At 39.0% G+C, this 14,516-nt stretch overlaps 1 protein-coding gene across 5 annotated transcripts in view; it reads left to right on the top strand.

Moving 5' to 3' along the window:
• elavl4 (ELAV like neuron-specific RNA binding protein 4) overlaps nt 1-14,516 on the top strand; it is a 72,768-nt gene that overhangs the window by 40,827 nt on the left and 17,425 nt on the right. For 4 of the 5 annotated variants that reach the window (XM_059983590.1, XM_059983587.1, XM_059983589.1 and 1 more), the window contains exon 4: nt 1,766-1,919. In XM_059983590.1, coding sequence (XP_059839573.1) covers nt 1,766-1,919 — 154 coding nt within the window. Of the gene's footprint in view, nt 1-1,765; nt 1,920-6,273; nt 6,283-14,516 lie in introns of all 5 variants that reach the window. The other variant, XM_059983586.1, reaches the window with a different exon arrangement.

Below are 14,516 nucleotides of genomic sequence, written 5' to 3'. Positions count from 1 at the left end.
AGTACTGTGTTCAGTTTTAGTCGCCTCTGTACAGAAAGGATGTGTAAACTATAGAAAGGATGCAGAGGGATTTACAAGGAAGTTGCTTGGATTGTGGAGCATGCCTTATGAGAATAGGTTGAGTGAACTTGGCCTTTTCTCCTTGGAGCTGCGGAGGATGAGAGGTGACCCAATAGAGGTGTATAAGATAATGAGAGGTATTGATCATGTGGATAGTCAGAGGCTTTTTCCCAGGGCTCAAATGGCTAACATGAGAGGGCGCAGTTTTAAGTTCTAAGTAGGTACAGAGGGGATGTCGGGTAAGTTTTTTTACACAGAGAATGGTGAGTGCATGGAATGGGCTGCCGGTGACTGTGGTGGAGATGGATATGATAGGGTCTTTTAAGATGCTCCTGGATAGGTACATGGAACTTAGAAAAATAGAGGGCTATTGGTAACCTGAGGCAATTTCTAAAGTAAGTACATGTTCGGCACAGCTTTGTGGGCTGAAAGGCCTGTATTGTGATGTAGGTTTTCTATGTTTTAATGTTTGAGGCTTATGGCATGCTTGCCTTCAATGGTAGGGATATTGAGTAGGAGTGTAAGGAAATCACATTGCAGTTATGCAAAACTTCAGTCAAAACAAACTTGGAGTATTGCATGCAGTTCTACTCACCCCATTATAGGAAGGTTGTGAAGACTGTGGATAGGTGCAGAAGAGATTTACCAGGATGCTGCCTGGATTAGAGAGTTTGAGCTACAAGGAAGATTTGGAAAAACTTGTGGTGTTCTCCCTAGAGCATAGGAGGCGAAGGGGAGACCTGATTATCATATTTAAATTTATAAGAAAGCATAGACGGGACCCCTTTTTATATGATGGTACAATGGAAAGGTATGAAAATTTGATTATCATCAGTCCAAAGCACAAATTGAAATATTACAAATACCAGGATTTATAACCCCAAATCTGCTATTGGCCAAAGGATGGGACCCAGTCATCCTTAAGGGAAGTGCTATCTTGATATCTGTGATTCACTACTCTTCATTTTCCATCATCTCCCATCTGCGACTGTCATAGAGCGTTAGCTTTAAAAGCATATCCCACAAGTCATTTTCTGAGGGTTACGTGAGCTGTATCTTTAATTGCTCAGATTAGATTTTGATGTTTCTTAAGTGGAGAAAATCAGAATTATTATTTATTTTAAAGCAGGTACATGTCCTAATTTGTGAATTTTGTTTTGGTTTAGCACCTGATGGATATGAAGGCAAAATACAGTACACCGAAAGTAGATGAAATCCTGTTTAGAGATAACCATATCTTTTTTATATGCATTAAATGTACCAGAGGCCAAAGTTGATTTGTGCCTTTGCTGCAGGTTTCTCCAATGTATATCAAATGTTTAATGATGATTTGCTACACCTCAGACAAATTAAGTACTGAGCCAAGCCTTCCATTTGAAGTTTAAGGGGTTGCTGTAGCCTAAAAAATATCACCTAAACAAAAAATTTTACCTTTTTACTTTTATATAGAGCTCACTTTAAATATAATTTAAAACTATTTCTGCTTTCAAAAAGCAAGTTTTATTTTTTTATTTTTGATATTAGTTATAAAACATATGTATGGAGTCCTAAGTAAGATTGACATTATGAATTTACTATTTTTGTAAGTGGATAGATATGTTAGCCCACAAAAATGATACAAATTAATATGATGGAACTACTTTTGAATCAGTGCATCCAGTTTTTTATGGCAGATCGAAATTTATTGCTTTTGTCTTTTCTCTAGGTTTCCTATGCTCGTCCAAGCTCTGCATCAATCCGTGATGCTAATCTGTATGTTAGTGGCCTTCCTAAATCCATGACTCAAAAAGAATTAGAGCAGATGTTTTCACAATACGGCCGAATCATCACTTCCAGAATTTTAGTTGACCAAGTCACTGGTAAGTGCCAATGATCCTACTTTATTTTCAAATGAGAATCACGATCTTTTTAACCATGCAAACATTTCAAGTGGTGAAAGTTTCAATTGTGTTTTGAGTGCAACAGAAGTTTTTATATTTTACTGCAGCAAAAAAACAAGTTGCTGGGAGAACTCAGAGACTCAGGTAGTATCAGTGAAGGCAAAGAGACAGTCAGTGTTTCAGGTGGAGAGTTTACGTCAGGATTTATGTCTGATTCTATTTTCGTCCACACATGCTGCCTGACCCACAGAGTTCCTCCAGCAGCTTTTTTCTAGCTCCAGCCCCAGCATCTGCAATCTTTTATCATAAAATTTCAGTATATCCATCAAAAATGGCATGATGTATCATTTGTTATGCTTTGCTGGTTGTTTTGAATTCATTCTTACTTTTTCAGTGAGGGTCATATTTGGTTAGGTCCTGTTAATCAGCATAGCTGACTATTCAGTATGTCAAATCTCATCAGAAAAAAATTAAACATTACAGCTAAGTCATTCCTCCTTGCCATTTTTATTGAGACGTGCTTCCAAGTGGATGAGGGAGAAGAGGTATCTAATCACCAAAGTGACATGCATTTATCTGACCACTCTTGGTCTTTGAGATCATCATAATATTAGAAATGCCCTTTCTGATCTCAGAAGCCAACCCACCCCCAACTTCCTGGTACTCAAGACTCTACACACTCTTGTGGGGAACCTGTACAGGATGTCAGTATCCTCCATTCAGAATGAAAAAATGGCGAGTTTAAATTGATAATTTTTTTTACAGTTTGAGTCTATGTAGTATGTTCTAAGTATGACTGGACTTATTTACAGTACATATTCTGCCCCACCACTCAGTAAGTAAATACACATTTTTGACATATGTAAAATGCTAGTAACACACAATCTGATTGAGGAAAATAGTAGGTTGATCAGCATCTGTAGGAAGAAAGGAATTGTCAGTGGTTCAGTTTGAAACTGCATTATGATCAAAAGCCATGTTTTTCGTTAGCATGGACTTATTGTATTTGTCTATGACTCTAATTTCTTTCCTCCCCCAGATGCTAATTGATATGCTGTATTTCGCTAGCAGTTTATTGGTTGCTGTAGATTCTAGCATTTGCAGTCTCTTTGTGTTTTCATGAAATGCAAGCCCTACTGTAGGTCCAATTAATTATCAACAAAAAAAAAGCTTGCAAGTCTAGAGCATTGTCCATGGTTCAGTGTTCTGTGTATTTGACAAACAGAACAGGTAGAAATTATGCTTTTTTTAATCCCAAACTTCAACATTTGTTTAGGCCAGTAGGATTCATTACACTGGACAACAAGGATAAGAAAATCTGCAAATGCTGGAAATCCAAGCAACACGCATAAAATGCTAGAGGAACTCGGCAGGCCAGGCATCTTTGGAAAAAAGTAAACAGTTGACGTTTCAGGCTGAGACCCTTCATCAGGACTATCTTAATGGGTCTCAGTCTGAAACTTTGACAGGTTACTCTTTTCCACATATGCTGCCTGGCTTGCTGAGTTCCTCCAATGTTTGGTATTTTTTTCAAAAGTATTGCTTCTTCATAACTATTAATTTTAGATTATGATAGACTGCTTAAAGCTGAAAACAAATATAATTTCAGACTACTTGTGTCATGTAGGAATTTGGAGAAACAGATTAACTTTTATTGAATATAATGTGTTTAACTGCATATCATTGTTGACACTTTGCAATAGTTCATCTAAGTTAAACATGTTTTGGTGATGATTTTTGTTTGTCCTCAGTGTCTGAGGCTTCTCACTTGGGTCCAACAATAATCAGCCAGCATTGATGGATTCCAGTTGCCCTGATTCCATTTCTCCATGACCACAATGTCCTGGTAAAACCTTTCGCCATGCTAGTCACTGACTCCACCAAGACTTGCAGGGAAGAAGTCTAAATGGGAATGCAGGAAATGAATCTTTAGTGGCATGTTGTACTTCATGGTTTTGTATGTTTGAGACAATTTGTCAACCAGCTGCATGTAGTTTGGTGTTCTGTAGTTGCCAGGAAAATTTTCAGCAACATCCTTTAATACCTTCCGTGCCTTTTTCTCCAGTCTCACTAGAAATTCCTCAAATTGCCTGTTTGATTTGTAGACCAACAAAAATGCCTTCCTTAATTTTTGCATCAGTTACTCTGACTTGAATTATGAATTGAAATAACAAAATTAGACGACTTCAAAAAGATGGTGCACGACAGGGAAATTTCATGGTGATTTTCATGATCAGCAGCCCAAAATCCATAAGTTACACCCAGAAGTATTCAGAAAGCAAAATCTTTGTTGTCCAATGTAGTCAGTCACGTACAACAGGTGGACTGAAATTACTGGAAGTGATTTTAATTGTTGTAATCTAAATAATAGGTATTTAAGATCTGATCTCACTACACATTTTCCTTCCCCTTCTTTAATTACTAAAACTTTACCCCAGAATTGTTGACCTCACACAAAGTCAGGAGAAAAAACTGCAAATTAGGAGATTCCACTTATGGCATTTACCCCTGCAGCATTAGGTTCAAGACTTTCTTATAGTTTTCATTGTTTAAAAACTAGCTTTCCAAAAGCAATTGCAATCAGTTCTTAGGAAAGCAGTGTTCAGAAAAACACACTGAGGTCACTGGACATGTTTCCGTGATTTCAAATGATGTGAAACATTCAATTTGATGTCACTGTGCCCATGAAATGGCAATTAGTGGAGGGTTGAAGGCCAGCTTTGGTAGTTTTGATAGCATTTCTTCTCCCCAGTCCTTTTGCTAACCTTGACGTTCTGCAGGTACTGGAAATCCAGAGTAACACATGCAAATTACTGGAAGAACTCAGCAGGGCAGGCAGAATCTATGAAAAGTTATATTAAAAAAAACTTTTATAAGAGTTATAAAAAGTTGATGTTTCAAGCCAAGGCCCTTCATCAGGGCTCAAAAGAAAAGGGTCAGAATAAGAAGCTGAGGGAGGGGAATGAGTACAACTTGGAAGGTGATGGGGAAGTTAGGTCAGTGGGCGAGGGAAGATGAAGTGAGAAGCTGGGATGTGACAAGTGAAAAAGATAAAGAAGGGCTCAGGAAGAAGAAGGAATGTAGTATGAGTGGAGAGTGGACCATGGGAGAAAGTGAAGGAGATGGAGAACCAGAGGGAGATGATGTGGAGAGGAGAAGGGGCAGCCCGAATGGGGAATGGAAAAGGAAAGTAGGGGGAGCAGTGTGAAGTTACTGGACATTGGAGAAATTAATGTTCATGCCATCAGGTTGAAGGCTATGCAGTCCATTCATAAACGAAAGCAAACTAAAGGAAGTAAAAGATATACTTCACACTCCAGTAACTGATGAATGGGTTTTGGAAACCAGGAAGTGAGTCACTTGATGTAAGATTTCCAGTCTTTCTGTTCTTGTGGTCTTAGTATCTGACCCTGTTAAGTTTCTAGCCATTGATGATGTGCAGAATGTCAGAATACTGTTGAATAGTAAAAAAAAATATTGGTGAATAAACTCTCCTGTTAGAATCTGGGTTTTGTGTGGCTTGTTAATGATGGTTTATTGACTAAATCTTATGCAGGTCTGCTGCACACTGGCATGGATTGATTCATTTTGTAAGGAAATGTAAATGGAATTAAGCAGCACAAATACCAACTTCTAACCATATTAACATGTCTAACAAGGTTATTTTCAGTTGGTTGACATCAACTCACTGATTGGTTCAGTGTACCAAAAACTTGTTGACTTCTCTGGTATCAAGTTCCATCTACTCTTCACAATCCAGGGTAGTAATCTCTGGATTGCTGCCTGTGCTACACATCAGTGAGAGAAAAAATAGGATGATTTGGCAGATAAATGAGGAATTGATGCAGGGGACAGGATTTTAGATATCTCTGGATCATTGAAGTCTCCTCTGGAGAAGGTATAACCTGTACAAAAAGGAGGAGTTATACCTGAACTCAAAGGGGACCAATATCTTTGTGGGCAAGTTTGTTAGAGCTGTTGGGGAGGGTTTAAACAACTTTGGTGGGGGATGTGAACTGGAATGATAGGGCTGAGGATGGAGCAATGGGTATACAAGTAGATATAGTGAGACTGTCAGGAAGGAGAGGCAGATGATAGACCAAAATTACAGTCAATGGGAAAAGTTAAACTGTAACATGGGGGCAAAATCTAAAAGGGTGATGAATACATGACTGAAGCTCTCAGATTAGAATGTACGCAATATATAGAATAAGATTATCTTGTAATGCATTTAGAGATCGGCAGATAAGACGTTGTGGGTGTCACTGAGTCGTACGTGAAAGAAGATCATAGTTGAGAGCTTTGCATCCAAGTATACACGTTGTATCGAAAGGACAGGCAGGTAGATAGAGGGGGTTGGGTGGCTCTGTTGATGGTAAATGAAATCAAGTCATCATAAAGTGGTGACATAGGATCGGAAGGTGTAAAATCAGTATACGTAAAATTAAGAAACTCAGAAGACACTGATAGGAGGTATATACAGGCCTCTAAATAGTAGTCACGATGTGGGAGACAAATTAAAATGGGATGGAAAAGGCATGAAAAAAGTGGGATTTCAATAAGTAGGTAAACTGAAGAAATTAAGTTGGTAAATCCCAAGAAAGGTAATTTGTAGAATGCATATGACATAACTTTTTAGAGCAGCTTTTGGTTGAATACACTAGAGGAAAGGCAATTCTGGATTGGGTGTTGTGCAGTGAACCATATTTGATTAGGGGGCTTAAGGTAAAGGAACCCTTAGGTTCCTATCAAGACAGGATAGAATCAGCCTGCATTTTGAGAGGGAGAAGATAAAAACAGATGTATCGGTATTACAGTGGAGTAAAGGGAATTACAGATGCATGAGAGAGGTTGATTGGAAAGTTGATTGGAAGGGGACACTAGCAGGAATGACAGCAGGTCATCAATGGTTGGTGTTTCTGTGGGCGTTTTCAAAAGGCACAGATAGATATTGTACATCCAAAAAATTAAGAAGTATTCTAAAGCTACACACAGAAGATGCTGGAGGAAGTCAGCAGGCCAGGCAGCATCTATGGAAAAGAGTAAACAGTGGACGTTTTAGTCCTGATGAAGGGTCTTGTACCAAAATGCCAACTGTTTACTCTTCTCCATTGATGCTGCCTGGCTTGCTGATTCCACCAGCATTTTGCGTGTGTGCTTTGGATTTCCAGCATCTTCAAATTTTCTTGTATAAGTATTCTAAAAGCAGGATGAGGCAACAGTGGCTGACAACGAAAGTCAGGCTAACCTTTGGTAACTTTTTGGTAACATTGGTAAGAGAGAGAGCATATAATATAGAAAAAATTAGTGGGAAGCTGGAGGATTGAGAAATTTTAAAACCCAACAGAAGGCACCAAAAAAGGTTGAAAAAGAGAAAAGATGGAATAGCCAATAATTTAAAGGAGGATAGCAAATATTTTTTAAACGTATTAAAAGTGGACATTGGACTGCTGGAAAATGACGCTGGAGAGGTAGGAACGGAGGACAAAGTAATGCTGGATGAACATAATAAGTATTTTGCTTCAGTCTTTCCCATGGAAGACACTAGCAGTATGCCAGAAATTTGATAGTGTCAGGGCAGAAGTGACTGATGTTGCTATTACTAAGGAGAAGATGCTTGGGAAACTGAAAGGTCTGAAGGCAGGTAAGTCACCTGGATCAGATGGACTACACTCCAGGGTTCTGAAATAGGTAGCTGAAGAGATTGTGGAGGCATTAGTAATGATCTTTCAAGAATCACTAAAATGTTTATGGAAGACTGTAAAATTGCAAATGTCACTCCACTCCTTTAAGGTGGAGGGAGGCAGAAGAAAGGAAATTATAGGCCAGTTAGCCAGACTTCAGTGGTTGGGAAGATATTGGAGTCCGTTATTAAGGATGAGGTTTCGGGATACTTAGAGGTGCATGATAAAATAGGACAAAGTCAACATGATTTCCTTGAGGGGAAATCTTGCCTGACAAACCTGTTGGAATTCATTGAGGAAATAACAGACAAGGTAGACAAAGGAGAGTTAGTGAATGGTGTTTACTTGGAGTTTCAGAAGACCTTGTCATAAAGGGTAAACAGTCGATATTTTGAGCCAAGGCCTTTTATCAGGACTGGAATAAAAAGATGAGAAGTCAGAGTAAGAAGGTACCTTACTCAGGCTGAAGGAACGCGGCTGAAACATCGACTGTTTACTCTTTTCCATAGATGCTGCCCCTAGCATTTTGTGTGTGTATTTTGGATTTCTAGTATCTGCTGATTTTCTCTTGTTTGTGATTGGGTAAAGGGGGGCTTTTTCTGGTTGGCTGTCAGTGACTAGTGGCATTCCACAGGGGTCAGTGGTGAGATTGCTCCTTTTCATGACAGAATCATATATCAGTGATTTTGATGACAAAATTGGTGCCTTTGTGGTCATGTTTGCACACTGTATAAAGACAGGTGAAAGGGCAAGTAGTGCTGAGGAAGCAGGGAGTCTGCAGAAGATAGACAGGTTGGGAGAATGGGCAGAAAAGCAGCAGATGGAATATAGTGTTGGGAAATATATGTTCATGCACTTTGGTAGAAGGATAAAGGCATAGAGTATTTTCTAAACATGGAGAAAATTCAAAAACAAAAGGTGCAAAGGGACTTGGGAATCCTTGTGCAGCATTCTCTAAAGTTGAGTCAGTGGTAAGGAAGGTAAGTGCAATATTATCATTTATTTTGAAAGGACTGGAATATAAGAGAAAGAATATGTTGCTGAGGCATTGGTCAGACCATATTTGGGGTATTGTGAGCAGCTTTGAGCCTCTAAACTTAAAAAATGATATGATGGCATTGGAGACCATAAGACAAAGGAGCCCAAGTCGGCCATTCAGCCCATCGAATCTGCTCTGCCATTTCATCATGAGCTGATCCAATCTCCCCTTTGGTCCCATTCCCCCGCCTTCTCACCATAACCTTTAATGCTACTCAGATACCTATCAATCTCCGCCTTAAATACACCCAATGACTTGGCCTCCACTGCTGCCCGTGGCAACAAATTCCATAGATTCACCACCCTCTGGCAAAAAAAAAAATTTTGCATCTGTTCTGAATGGGCGCCCTGCAATCCTCAAGTCATGTCCTCTCATAATAGACTTCCCCACCATGGGAAACAACTTTGTCACATCCACTCTGTCCATGCCTTTCAACATTCAAAATGTTTCTATGAGGTCCCCCCCCCTCATTCTTCTAAACTCCAAGGAGTACAGTCCAAGAGTGGTCAAACGTTCCTCATATGTTAACCCTCTCATTCCCAGAATCATTCTAGTGAATCTTCTCTGAACCCTCTCCAATGTCAGCACATCCTTTCTTAAATAAGGAGCCCAAAACTGCACAGTATTCCAAGTGAAGTCTTCCCAATGCCTTATAGAGCCTCAACATCACATCCCTGCTCCTATACTCTATTCCTCACCACCGACTCAACCTGGAGGTTAACTTTAAGGGTATCCTGCACGAGGACTCCCAAGTCCCATTGTATCTCAGAACTCTGAATTCTGTCCCCATTTAAATAATATTCTGCCCATTTTTTTCTTCTACCAAAGTGCATGACCGTACACTTTCCAACATTGTAATTCATTTGCCACTTCTTTGCCCATTCCCCCAATCTATCCAAGTCTCTCTGCAGACTCTGTTTCCTCAGCACTACAGGCCCTTCCACCTATCTTTGTATCATCAGCAAACTTAGCCACAAAGCCATCTATTCCATAATCCAAATCATTGATATACAACGTAAAAAGAAGCGGCCCCAACACGGATCCCTGTGGAACACCACTGGTAATCGGCAGCCAACCAGAATGGGATCCCTTCATTCCCACTCTCTGTTTCCTGCCAATCAACCAACGTTCTATCCACGTATGTACCGAGGAGGTTTACGAGAATGATTCCAGGAATTAGAGGGTTAACATATGAGGAGCGTTTGGTGGCTCTGAGCCTGTACTTGCTGAGGTTTAGAAGAATGAGAGGGATCTCATTGAAAACTATCAAATGTTGAAATGTCTGGATGGAATGGATGTGGGGAGGATGTTAACGAGAGTGGGTGAATCTGTGACCAGAAGGGCACAGCCTCAGAATAGAGGGACATCCATTTAGAACAGGGATTGGGGGGATTTCTTCAGCGAGAAAATAATGAATTTGTGGAATTTATTGCCACAGCTGTGGAGGTCTAGTTATTGGGTGTATTTAAAGTGGAGGTTGATAGGTTCTTGATTAGTTAGTATGTCAAGGGTTATGGAGTAAAGGCAGGAGAATGGAGTTGAGGATAAGAAATCAGCCATGACAGAATGATGGAGCAGACTCTGTTGTGTATTTAATACTTCAGTAGTATTTGAATAATATTATAAATTTATTGCTTGATTAAGCATTCTTGTTCATTTAAATAATTCATTCTGGTTTATATGTAAATTACGTGAGTGGCATATGTCATCACGCCACCATGTTATACATACTTGTCTTGCTTTAAGTAAAGAACAAACTTAAGACTTTCATCCCTTGGGCTCCTGTATTTTTCTTCAAAATTAATTATATGTTTTGAAGTTACAAAACATTACTGTGGTGACAAGGCATTTTTAAAACGAACCCGGGGTGGCTACCAACCTGTTGAAGTGCAGCACATACAGAGATGATTGAGACAAAAAAAAGACAGAAAACATTAGAATTCATAGGTTCGTGAACAATAAGCACTGGCTGATAATAAATTATAAGAGCAGAAATGGCTGACTTGTATACTGAATGGCATGTACAGTATTTTAAAGCAGATAGAATAGCTTATGAGAAACGATTACCAATCTTAATGAGTGTATTGGTTTTAAAGGCATGTAGTTTGCTTCATAGTTTAACTGTTCCAACCAAACCAGTCAAAATGGAAGTAAGGCAGGAACATTTAAAACTGAAACCATTGTTGATTGCAGAATCATTAGGTTTCATAAATGGAATCCAAAGGGAGGGGTGTCCATTTCTGCACACGTGGCTGAATTGAAGAAGTTGTCTAACCATTGTCAGTAATGGGCTTAATGACGCCCATTACTAAAATCATTTAGTTTGTTAACTCTTACAAGAAAGCATTCAAAAAAATAGCTGCTAGCTGAAACACAACTTACATTTCAAAGAGCAATGGAAACAGCAGACAGACAACATTGAATTGCAGTCAAGAATGGAAATGTGAACAAATTTTTCAAAACCTAAACAGAAACCAGTCTGGCCAAACAATTTGTGTTACCATTGTAGCAGGGGCTTACGTACAACATATCAGTGCAAATTTAAAGGTGAAACTTGCAGAAAATGAAACAAAGTAGGACACGTACAAATAGTATGTCAAGCAGACAAAAAGGGATTGCACAGGAAAAAAGAAAAATCAAGTTACAGTTTCAGAAAAGCACTAACTTGCATGCTGTTGATGAGAGTGACACAGGTCTAGGTAGCCTTGAGATTCAAAATGTGAAATTAACAATGGACAAGCAATATGGCTTACACTAGAAGTGAATGGCAAATTAATTAAAATGGAATTGGACACTAGTTTAGCTGATTCCGTCATTCCATAAAGTGAGTTTGAATAGCATTTCAAAGATACTAAACTGAAGCCAGCAGATATCCAGCTAAGAAATTATACTGGAGAAAAGATAACCCCTGTGGGAATGGCATTGTGCCAATGAAATACAACACTCAGCAATCCACATTGGGTCTGTCTGGAGAAGGCCAGCATTGTAGGCTCCTGAGTGGCTGAGACAGCTAGCTACAACTTGATTGGAGATCCATCCACAGTTTGCATGCCACGTCCTCTATAACAGAGTCAACCAAAAGCGAATTTTAAAAAGGTACTGGATGATGACACAACTGTCTCCATGCTGTACGCCATGAGCCATTGCTCAACAGAGGGGAGGCAGGTGTGGCGCCAACTTCTGTGCCTCTGGGTCGAAGGCATATTGGACCAAGTAAGGATCCTGCTGCCAGGAGTAATCGGGAAAGTGACATAAGCAGTGGTCCGACTACAAAAGTTTTGTAGGCAACATATCTGAGAAAGCTTCTGATATGTTAATCCAGCAGTTAATTCTGAAAAGTGGCTTGGTTTTAAGCTGGGAGAGAATTCAAGGAGCTTTAGGAAAATTGCAAGCATTCAGCTTTTGTGAATATAAACTGGAATCTACTCTGTGTACATTAAGGCTATTGCATGAATTTCAAGTGGGAGACAAAAGCTGCTTGTTAAAGTACCGTGGATGCAAAGACCAAAGCCCAGCTGGATGAGTGGAAGGCCAAAAAGAAAGGAGTCAACGGAGATACAAAAACAAGAGTCATCAGATGATGTTGATGTGGAAACCAGGAGGAGAGATCAGATCATAAAGGGAGCAATAGAAGGATTAAAAAGAGAATACTTCAGTGAACTAAATGCACCATCCCAAGATCAAGATGCACATCCTAGAAAGAAGAAAAAAGAGCAAGATAAAGAGAGAGGAAGAAGTTGAGACCAGAAGAGAAGCAAGGATTGAAATAGATCCAGATAGAAATGCTAAGTAAAAGAGAAGAAAGATGTCCAAAGCTGTCAGAACCACTTCCTGCTGCCCCAGAGGCAACCCTACAACCATGGAGAAGGCCCCAGAACCTGAAATTGTTTCACAACCATAAGTCTCTGCCAAGCAGACATTATCCCACAAAAGTAAGAAAGACACCAGAACCATTAAAACTTTAGGCCTGAATGGGACAATTTAAACTTTATTATGTAGTTGTATTATATTGAATACTGTTTATATAGTTGAGATGCATTCTCTATTGAGTTGAAGTTTTTAAGCTGAGCAGGGAGGAGTGTTGTGTATTTAATATTTCAGTAGTGTTTGAATAATATTGTAAATACATGTTTGATTAAGCACTCGTGTTTAAATAATTTATTACTGGTTATATCCAAATTACATGATTGGCATACGTCATCACACCACCACATGATACGTGCATACCTCGCTTAAAGTAAAAACAAATTAAGACTTGCATCTCTTAGGCACCTGACTTTTTCTTTAATTTTGCATCTTGGTATTAGAAAATGAAACTGACTCAATTGGCCAGCTGACCTAATTCTGCTCCTTTGTCTATGGTCTTATAAGCTTCCTTTCACAAATATTGTAATGATATAATGAATATGACCCTATTCTTTATTCTAGCTGTTGTAGCCATTAAGTTCTTAAATGATTTCACATAAATTTTGTGCATAGCAAATTCTGGAAAAGCTAACTGCTAAAAATAAAGCCTTTAACATATATAAAAACAATTAAGCATAGCCCTTTTTACTCATTTTTATAACTGACCCCTCCTTGAACATTAAATTATAGATGGCACAAAATACTGGGGAAGCTGTGAATTAAGTAAGGGGGTTAAGTATTGATGTTTGAAGTGATCTGGATATCCTAGTATAAGAAACACAGAAAACTAGCTGGCTGGTATAGCAAACAATTCTGAAGACAGACAGAATCTCAGCCTTTAAAATGAGGGTAATGGAGAACAAGAAAAGTGAAATCTTATTGCACCCATTCTGGGCTTTGGCAAGTTCACAGCCGTAGTGTAGTCTGTGATAGCTGGGATAATGGGCATTGTGCTATTCTCATTATTTAAAGAAGCGAGTACTTGCCTTGGAGGAACTGTAGCAAAGGCTCAAGAGACTGATCGCTGGGATGTGGGGTGCCAGATCAGGAAAGATTAGGGGGTTCAATTCCCACTGTTGTAAGGAGTTTGTACATTCTCTTCATGACAGTGTTGAGTTTCTTCCCACATTCCAAAGGTATATGGGTTAGGGTTATTAAGTTGTGGGCATACTGTATTGACGCTAGAAGCATGGTGACACTTGTGTGCTACCCCAACGCATCCTTGGACTGTGGTCATTGACACAAACATACATTTCACTATATGTTTCAGTATATTTGTGACAAATAAATAAAGCTATTCTTTAAATGTACCCAAGTTTCTGAAGTTAAGAACAATGAGAGGTCATGTTACTGAAACATATAACATATGTTATTCAAACATTTCAACAGGATAGATGTTGTAAGGTTGTTTCCTCTGGTGGGGATTCTAAAACTTAGGGGCATAGTCTAATGATACAAATTTAACAACTTAAAGCTAAGCTGAGGAGAAATTTCAGTCCCCAGATTTCTCAACCCATGAGAGCTGTGGATACTAAAGTCATTAAGATGTGAGATAGATTTTATTGTAACCATTTACTATCTAAATGATGACGTATACACCAAGTCTGCAAGGATTTCAAAATGTATCATCCAACGCCATGTTTTCTCACAGCTGCCTAGTCAAAGTGAGACATTTCCTGTGAAAACATTTCACTGCTCTCAGGTTATAAAAAATAACCATTCATTGTTTCATTTGGCAGTAAAGATAATCATTATGTATTTTTTTATTATTATGGGTTGGGTTTAAAGAATTGAGAGACAGGACTGCATGCCGTGATCCAAACAAAATTTTTGCATGTGATCTCTTGTGTATGCTGCCGTATGTTCACCATAAACAATTCAATCTGTTATTCATACTTGCCTGTAGATTGTGCATTTGCACAGAGTTTACAAGGTATATTCAGTGAT

Source organism: Hypanus sabinus, chromosome 11 (assembly GCF_030144855.1).
Source record: "Hypanus sabinus isolate sHypSab1 chromosome 11, sHypSab1.hap1, whole genome shotgun sequence".
Classification (NCBI taxonomy): Eukaryota; Metazoa; Chordata; class Chondrichthyes; order Myliobatiformes; family Dasyatidae; genus Hypanus; species Hypanus sabinus.
The sequence above is the reverse complement of the archived record's forward strand: the minus strand, read 5'-3'. Positions and strand labels throughout refer to the sequence as shown.